Here is an 8,769-nt window from a genome sequence, read left to right as displayed (position 1 = left end):
AGGAGGGATACCTAGATAACCTAATATAGTAGGATATAGATTTTAGTAAGTTTAATAGTACTAAATTATAGATTAAGAGGTGGTATAAAGAGAGTAAGTATAAGTATTACTTACTAACTAGATAGACCTGATTTAATAATAGTTAGTCCTTAGGATAAGGACCTGAAGGGGAGGGGGGTAGTATAATAATTCTTAGTATAGATAGATTATTATTACAGGCGACGTCGCAGGCTTAGGCTATACAAGGATTCTACTAGTAATTCACTATACTGCTCTAAGGTAGTAGGGCATATAATTCTTACTTAGCCGCGCGCGCACCTAAGTCGCTACTACACCCTTAACCCTCTTGCAATACCACCTTTAGCACGTCTAGCTTAGTAACAATTATCGCTACCTTATTTAGCCCTATCTACTAAGTTCATAATATAAATTTTATAGCTCCTACTATAAGATTAAGGCTTCCTATAATTTTCCTATATTTAGCTCCCCTATCTATAAAATACTACTATTTTGCTTTAAAATACACACTTACTTAGTATTTGCTTATTTCTACTTATATTACCAGTTTGGTAATTTTCCTATAAGGGCTTAGCCCGAAATATCTAACTATAATTATTAAAAACAAACTTAAAAAGGGAATGCTATAAAATAGTATAATAGTCTACTATAGTTTAAACCTATTAGGCACTATTCTATATATAGAGCTCTAGACTACTAGGATACCTATCCCCGTCTCTTATAGTCGTTAACTTAAGAGGGATGTTAAACTAAATAAATAAATAAATAAATACTCCTAAAGAGACACCCTTTTACTTATTACTAAGTTATAAGGAATATAAAGAAGAATAAAAAAGTCTTAAAGAAGCTATAAATACAGATTTAACCTATAAAAATATTTATAAAAATTCTGAAAGGATTTAGGCTACTTTAGCTTATATAAAAGAAACTTATATTACTACTAAAAAGTAGTATATTAGCTAGGGGCCCCTAGAATAATAGAAATTTAGTAAATTCTTCCTAAATTTTCTCCCCCTTATATTTCCTTCATTAGTGCTTTTTAGTTCCTACTTTTATACTTATTTATACTTCTTACTATAAGGGTCCTAAATTATCTTACTTTATAATTATTAAAAATAGACCTATAATAGAGAGCCTGTATGTTTAAAGGTTAACATATAAAAGTTAGTAGTACTATAAAAACTTAAGGTAAAGACCTATAAATTTTATAGCACAATATATATAGAGGAAAATCTCATCACTAATAGTCTTAGACTAAGAAATGGACATTAAACTAAATAAATAAATAAATAGGGATAGGACGTCTTCCTATAGCAACATTCATGACGACAACAAAACACGACAATGACCACGGAACATGACGACCATAACAACCACAAATAGACGCGATGAGTATGGAGAATCGCGACGATGACAATGGTATGGTCCGATTTCCCATCTCCGCCTCTTATACTCTCGCTTGATGAGTCTTGCGCAATCTGGGCAAGGGTGTTTTGATAGATTCTTGCGCCGACCTACCTATGATCTATAATTACAAAGAGGGTTCACTGCGTACAGAGGTAGCAGTGTCCACCGTTAAATCAAGCATTTCTGGGCTTCAGCGTGGAGGGGGCGAAAAATATGCGTTGCGTAAGGCGTATCTGCGTGCTCCCGCATCCAGCTGACGTTGTTTGTGCACCCCAGGGAGCTTATCTATAGGTCGCCGCAGCACCTTCCATCCACCAACTCCATTCTCCCAACAACTCCATCTCCTCAGCTATGAATGAATCAAAACAATCGTACAGGCTCATATACCCAGACAGTCGTGGTAAACGGCAACCGCGGGCGCTTTTGCGCAGGTCCCGCGGTATAAAGCTTGTTGCTCTTGCTTGTCTTGTCTTTCTAGCTTATGCTCAATGGCGCCAGCTGAATGGCACTCGACCAGCCAATCAAGCCAATCGTGTCGCCCTTTCTGCCAGTCGCCTTCGAGACGATTTTGCCAAATGTCACACCTTACGCCAGAAGCCCCGTGACCCGAGCGGACCTCGAAACCGCAACGCTCGTGCCGTGCCCGGCAACAAACCAACGCTCATCAAGAACGCGACAGTATGGACGGGAGAGCCAGTTCCTGGAATGAGCGATGCGAACGAGGGGTTGAGTTATGCTTGGGTTGAAGCCGATGTTCTTCTGGAGGACGGGCTTATCAAAGAAGTTGGCGCTGATATTCCCGAATCCGACTTGCCCTCCGGTTGCCTAGTCTTCAACGCCAATGGACGCCAACTTACGAGTGGAATTGTTGACATGCACAGTCATGCTGGCGTTGATCCCCTCCCCGAGCTTGTAGGAGGTGAAGACACGAATGAATTGTCTTCGGATATTACGCCGTTTGTGCGATCCATTGACGGATTGGATCCATTGGATCATCAAATCCAAGTCATCAAGTCCGGTGGAGTCACTACGTCCCTGGTACTTCCAGGCTCTGGCAACAACATCGGTGGAGAAGCCTATGTAATCAAGCTTGCCGTGGGAAAACCAGATGGCCGCCCTGAAATCAGCGCGACAGACATGCTTGCTGACCCCGGGCGAACTTGGCGTTACATGAAGATGGCCTGTGGAGAGAATGCCAAAAGAGTGTATGGGAAGGCTGGGGAGCGTGGTCCGTACAGTCGACTGGGAGAATCATGGGAATTCAGGCATGCGTTTGAGCAAGCAAGCGCCCTGGTCAAGGCACAAGATGACTGGTGCAATTCGGCGTCAGTCCACGGGCCCGAGACCATGGACACTTACCTACCGCAAGAGCTACGGTGGGAGGCACTGACTGCTGTTCTGAGAGGACAAGTCCTTGTCAACACACATTGCTATACTGTCCCGGATCTGGAGGCCTTTGTGGACCACACGAACGAGTTCAAATTTTCTTTGCGGGCCTTCCATCACGCACACGAGACTTATCTAGTCCCCGAGGTGAGCTTTTTCGTCAGAACGTCTTGGAGAATATGCTGACTCCCTAGATTCTGAAACGGGCATGGGGACGCACTCCAGCTGCTGCCCTTTTTGCCGACAACATGCTTTACAAAACAGAGGCATACCGTGGATCCGAACAGGCCGGGAAAATTCTCTATGAGAATGGAATCACGCCCGTATACGTCAGTGATAACCCCGTGCTTAACAGCCAGCACTTGTTGTTCGAAGCTGCTAAAGCGTACCGCTACGGGCTTCCCTACCATGCGGCATTGGCAGGCGTCACATCTGCACCAGCGGAGCTTCTCGGCCTGGGCGAACGCATCGGAAAGATCAAACCTGGATTTGACGCTGATCTTGTGGTCTGGGACAATGATCCCCTAAGCGTTGGTGCTACCCCTGTCCAGGTTTGGATTGACGGTGTTGCTCAGTATGAAGATCCGTACATCCTGCAGAAGCCCAAGAGTGGACCAATGGATCCGAAGACAGAATCTCCCAAAGCCAATGGTCAGTCATTTGAGACTGGCTTGGTGGCTTTTACCGGAATAACAAAGATCTTGATTCCGGGATTAGAAGACGCGTTTGAAGTAACTGAAGGAACTCCCCAAAGTCTCGTTGTGGTGAATGGGACCATCACCTGCATCGGCGAGTGCCACTCGGAGATCTCCACCATGAAGACTGAGGAGGTGATCAATCTGGAAAACGGCTACCTGTCGCCATCATTTACGCTTCTTGGATCGTCACTCGGGCTCAATGAAATCGACGCTGAGGATGACACGCAGGATGGAAGAAATGGCAAAGGCGTTTTCAGTCGAGCAGTGGACGGGTTGCTCTTCCAGAACAAGCAACTGGAAGCAGCGTATCGACATGGGGTCACCAGAGCCATCACTGGACCAATGTTTTCAGGAGGCGGTTCGTATGGGGTGAGCGCCGGATTCCTCACCCACGCCTCAAACTCTCTTGAAGATGGCGCGGTGTGGGCAGACGAAGTAGCCGTGCACTGGACGCTTGGCCTTGGGGCGAAGGACGACGCGACTCCTTCAATATCAAGTGCCGTTGGCGCCTTGCGAGACAGTCTCCTTGGAGCCATCGATTTCAACGACACGATTTCAACCAAGTTTTCCGCGACATCCTATCTCCACCGGGTCGTGGCGGCAGAGATGCCCCTTGTCATCGCCGTCGACAGTGCCGACACCATCGCCTCCATCCTCCGCATGAAAGCCACTGTTGAAAAGGCAGCGAATAGCAAGATCCGCATAGCACTCGTCGGAGGCGCTGAATCGCATCTTGTTGCCAATGAACTTGCAGAGGCTGACGTGGGCGTTGTGCTCGCGCCTCTACTTCAGTACTCTCAATCCTGGGATCAGAGACGTTCTCTTACAGGCGCACCACTCACCAATGGTACAGCCGTCAATGTGCTCCTTGACGCAGGTGTCACTACCGCCATTGGAACAGCCGAGGACTGGGAGGCAAGGGACCTAGGTCTTATGGCTGGCATTGCCTTTGCAAATGGAGAAGGCAGGCTGAGCGAGAAGGATGCGTTGGCTCTTGTCAGCACAAACGTGTACAAGATGCTCGGATTGAGCAACCCTGCAATGCGCAGTGACTTTGTGGTTTACGAAGGTAGCCCTCTGGAAATTCGTTCGCGGGAGGTCGCAATCGGAACTGGCCAAGGGGGTGTCTCTGTTTTTCTTTAGGGGGGCGAAAAGCAAGAACCGCAGCATCACTGAACTCTATGGATTCGAGAGCATCTCGAAGCCATTCACCGTTACAAAACGCCTGAAATGCGTGAATTTCAAGATGTAGACTTCTCCGTAGTAGTAGGTACATCATGAGAGGACTTTCCAGCGTTTGAACTTTCGTGGTTTTCTCTCACAAGCGGTCCACGCGGGAAGCTTTTTTGGTAGTGGCGCGCCATTTGCAGCGCCCACATTATTTTCAGTCCTTCCGATGACATGAACCCCTGGAAGTTTCCTCCCACGGGCACAATCGGAGGCCGACCCGGCTTGCTTTGCAGCAGAATCCTCATTTCGACCCCTTGCAGCGCGTTTCCATTCTCTTGTTGCCCAGTTCCTCCCTTAGGAGACCAGAGTGCTTGCGGTGGCGCTCTCGTACCTCCAGGTAGGCGCAAGAACACCAACCTTCTTGTAGTACCGAGAAAGACGGTGGATGCGGGATTCGACGAGAATCATGCGGAACTTGGAGTCCTTGTCCTTACGCTGCTCGATCATATTAGCAAATCACAGCCTGACCCGTAGGTGCGGATGGGCGTATACGTTGCGTTCAAGGTGCTTCCTGATCAGGACAGCCTTCTTGATGAGCATGTAGAGACTGTGCGCAGTTAGCAAATGCTGGAGCCAGAGGTCAAGCCCAGAGACGCACTCTTCAGGGATCTCAGGAGCCAGGCCTGCATGAGCCCAAAATCATTCTGTCAGCCGAAACCGATCAGAAGCATAAGAGGTTTGTTTGTAATCGCCGATTGCATGCGACGAAGCAACGTGATTCAAACAGGGACCAAGTCATTCATAAGAGGCATACCGTTGCTCTTAAGAATCCGAAGGATCTTGTTGCCTGCCAAAAGTCAGTTTTTGCCAACCTGAGCCCGGATGTCCTACGCACCAGTCACGACCTTGACCTGAGCGATTCCGTGCGCTGTGAACGTCCATCAGTATGCGGCCATGGTCGTGCGCTCAGACGAATGAAGTATTACAGTCGCGCAGAGCGATGCCAATCTGCGAAGGCGTCGCGCCCTTGCGGGCGAGTTTGCAGATCTGCTCCCTAACTTGTTCCGGCGTTGTCTTGAGCCACGAGGCAGGACGGCGGCTGTACGGGATCGCGCTCGACGAAATACCCTGCGCGTGTTAGCTGGCAATCTTCACACCACAGTTGGAGATCCAGGTGCTTGAGCATACCTTGCCCTTGCTGTGAAGACGACCCATGATGTCAATTTGTCAATTGGAAACTCGGGGTAGGTTGTGGTGGGGCTGCTCGGGGCGGGTGCGTTGGTGGTTGCGATAATTTGGCGATGTCGTTGATGGAGAGACGAGCGAAAGGTCGGGCGTGTGGTTTGGCCGGAGCTTGTTCGCTTAATTGAGTGCAGGGTTATCTGCCTGCTCTCCGCCCCTCCTCCAGCTGCGTTTTCGCACACAGCAAATGCGCCAATTGATATTTTCCGCTTGTAACGCATCGGATGATAATCGCACAGGTTTGTAATGTCGTCTGATGTCAATGAAAATGAACGCGACTCGAGTGAACCATCTTTGGACCCTGAGTCATGAATTGTTAAGCAGTTCATATTGCATGTAAGCACACCACTTTTCATCGACCGGCAACGTGGCCGAGTGGTTATGGCGGTAGACTCAAGTCAACGACTTAGCAGCTGATTACAACAGCTGCCAGCATTCTACTGGAGCAATCCGCATGGGTTCGAGTCCCATCGTTGTCAATATCTTTTGCTTTTTGCCCTCGCTGAGCTTGCTTTGCTTTTGGTAGTTGACTGGAATGCGTTTTGCTGTTGGGATTGTTGCGTTGGCCGTTGGGAAGTGTGCGAGAATTGCTGACGGAGATCGCCATCCAGAGTGGAGAGCATCTTCATTGGTTACTCCGCGTACGCTAGACTTTTGGGCACGGAGACAAGGACAAGGTGAACGCTTTCGGGGAGCAGAGGAAATCACATTCAAATTCCTTTCTAATTTTCTGCTCGCTGGCACAGTTGCAGCATTCGGGGCATTGGAGCTGCTCAACGAAACGGCGAGACAGGGGTTGAGAGTGCCCCGAGATTAACTTTAGCCAGTAGTCTCTGCCAGTTGAAACACTGAGCCAAGCTTCAATTGAACGTGGTTGATAGGAATATTTTAGGGCTGCGCTCACGGTTGCGGCGTAGAGTGGCCGCTTCGACGGTCCAGATCACAGGCGCTCAACAACACATCTTTTAGAGTCCATACATGGTGTTGGGATATTTGAAATTTTGATTTTTGAGTAGGCGAATAGCCACTCATCTAGACAAAGATGAAGAAAGCCCAAGTGCTCTAGTTCTATAAGTTCTAGCCGTCTAACCCGCTCATTACCTCTACTTCTCCATGGTCTTGCCAGCCCAGACATAGACGCCCCGGGTGGCTCCCTCTTCGACCTGCTTGACCCACCTGCAGGTCTTGAAAGTGTGCCACAGGCTAACGAGGAAGTTGGTCTTGTCCTGGTTGTAAAACTCGCCGAGCAGCGGGCGGATGGCCTCGGTCGCCTCGTCGGCGTAGTAAAAGGGAATGCGAGGGAACAGGTGGTGAACGCTGTGAGTTCCGATGATGCCGTGGAAGAGGTGTTGGTCAATCCATCCAAAGTCGCGGTCGATGGTGCAGAGGTTGCCGAGGGTAAAGTTCCAGGTGCCTTCGGCGTAGTGAGGCACATCGGGGTGGGTGTGGTGCAAGTAGGTAATGGCAACGAGCCAGTGGTGCACCCAGAAGTACGATTGTCCGTACAAGAGGCCGACCATCTGCCAGCCGACCTTTTGCGCGGCAAGGTACAGGATGTAGCCCATGATGGCCAGTCCGAGGTCAGACAGGATGATGAAGATGGCCTGGCGCGGGATGAAGAGAACGCTCCACGGGTCAAAGTGGCTGCCGCGCTGGTTGAACCAGCTCGTCTTGTTGTTGTCGCGAACACGGCTCTGCTTTCCGGCCGAAACGTTGAAAAGCAGGTACGTCTGCCAGCCAAAGAGCTGGTGGAACAGCAGCTTCGCGGCATTGACGATCGGAGTGTCCTCGGCGAGTTCGTTCAGAGCGTTGACCGTGATCTTGAGCTTCGAGGCCATGTCCTCCTGCGTCTTGGGGACGAAGACGAGGTCCTTTTCAATGTGGCCGGTGAAGCGGTGGTGGCGCGCGTGCGAAAACTTCCAGGAAAAGTAGGGCACCAGCAGGAAGGAGTGACCGAACCAGCCAACCGTGTCGTTGAGCACACGGTGCTTGGAAAAGGCTCCGTGGCCGCATTCGTGGGAGAGGATCCAAATACCCGTAAAGATGAGTCCTTGGGTGAAGCCGTAGAGAATCCAAGCGGCAGCGCGAATCCAGAAGGTTTCAATTCGTGGAATCTGCAGGCCTGCCCATCCCAGGATGGCAACGAGAATGATGTCCCGCACCATATAGCTCATGGAAATGGCCACCGAGGGCTCAAAACAATGAGGAGGGATGGCCTTCTTGATGTCGCCGAGGGTAGGGCACTTGGAGACATCTCTCGTTGACTTGTCGGCCTTGACGGGCTGGAAAAGAGGTTAACGATGAACGTGGCCAGTTTGCGCGTGGTGAGCATACCTGAACCTCTTTTGTTGAGGTGAGGGTGACGGTCTGGGTAGCCATGGTGCCGGTCGAAGGGTTGTGGGCTGGCGGGCCAAATCAGACGGCGAAAAATGTCGTCTTGTGGATTGTCCGCTGGCGACGGCAGCGTGTCTGCGGTGTGGCGGGCTTTTAAAGCGAGCCACCAAGAGACAGTATCAAAGCTCGAGCTTAAAGGGATAAGGGTCTGGAGTGAGGCCCGTTCCTTTTCGGTGGGCTTTCAAGGAGCAGACTCTGCGCGCAGACGCTCCACCCTTAGTACCAAAGCTCAGCGATCTTGGTCGTGAGTGGACGCAGCGAAACCCGTGGGAACGCCTCGCGGGCACGGTGATTGACTCGACGAGACGGTCTTCATGGCGGATGGATAAGAGCAAATTTTTGGGCCCTCCATTTTTGTTAGGTACATGGAGATTGTTCCATACGAGATTGTGGTGTTGCGGCTGGTTGCACAGCAGCCGTGGACGCTAGTGAGCAGCGCGGACCGCGCTTGGAG

The 8,769-nt window shown here is 49.9% G+C and overlaps 3 protein-coding genes and 1 non-coding gene across 4 annotated transcripts; 2 read left to right on the top strand and 2 right to left on the bottom strand.

Annotated features, from left to right (window-relative positions):
• Window positions 1-1,498: 1,498 nt before the first annotated feature.
• BKA78DRAFT_287914 (uncharacterized protein) lies at window positions 1,499-4,652 on the top strand (the record flags this gene model as incomplete). The annotated part of the gene is made up of 2 exons (XM_066885739.1): window positions 1,499-2,958; window positions 3,006-4,652. Exons 1-2 carry the CDS (start codon window positions 1,777-1,779, stop codon window positions 4,650-4,652), a joined length of 2,829 nt encoding a protein of 942 aa, XP_066740664.1. The 5' UTR covers window positions 1,499-1,776.
• Window positions 4,653-4,781: 129 nt separating this feature from the next.
• On the bottom strand, window positions 4,782-6,131 carry BKA78DRAFT_33485 (40S ribosomal protein uS15). Its single transcript, XM_066890205.1, has 7 exons — window positions 5,868-6,131; window positions 5,666-5,807; window positions 5,575-5,607; window positions 5,494-5,526; window positions 5,338-5,362; window positions 5,232-5,286; window positions 4,782-5,174 (listed from the first exon to the last, which is right to left on the bottom strand). The coding sequence occupies exons 1-7, from the start codon at window positions 5,892-5,894 to the stop codon at window positions 5,034-5,036; spliced, it is 456 nt and encodes a 151-aa protein (XP_066740663.1). The 5' UTR covers window positions 5,895-6,131; the 3' UTR covers window positions 4,782-5,033.
• A 151-nt stretch (window positions 6,132-6,282) lies between these two features.
• Window positions 6,283-6,400, top strand: BKA78DRAFT_t163. Its single transcript has one exon. It is a non-coding gene; the product is annotated as a tRNA-Leu (tRNA).
• Window positions 6,401-6,904: 504 nt separating this feature from the next.
• BKA78DRAFT_287906 (fatty acid desaturase-domain-containing protein) lies at window positions 6,905-8,763 on the bottom strand. The gene is made up of 2 exons (XM_066885738.1): window positions 8,256-8,763; window positions 6,905-8,203 (listed from the first exon to the last, which is right to left on the bottom strand). Exons 1-2 carry the CDS (start codon window positions 8,298-8,300, stop codon window positions 7,025-7,027), a joined length of 1,224 nt encoding a protein of 407 aa, XP_066740662.1. The 5' UTR covers window positions 8,301-8,763; the 3' UTR covers window positions 6,905-7,024.
• Between the last annotated feature and the right edge of the window lie 6 nt (window positions 8,764-8,769).

This window comes from Phyllosticta capitalensis (genome assembly GCF_038381095.1).
Source record: "Phyllosticta capitalensis strain CBS 128856 chromosome Unknown BKA78scaffold_10, whole genome shotgun sequence".
In the NCBI taxonomy this organism is placed as follows: domain Eukaryota; kingdom Fungi; phylum Ascomycota; class Dothideomycetes; order Botryosphaeriales; family Phyllostictaceae; genus Phyllosticta; species Phyllosticta capitalensis.
This window is presented reverse-complemented; position numbering and strand designations above follow the sequence as displayed.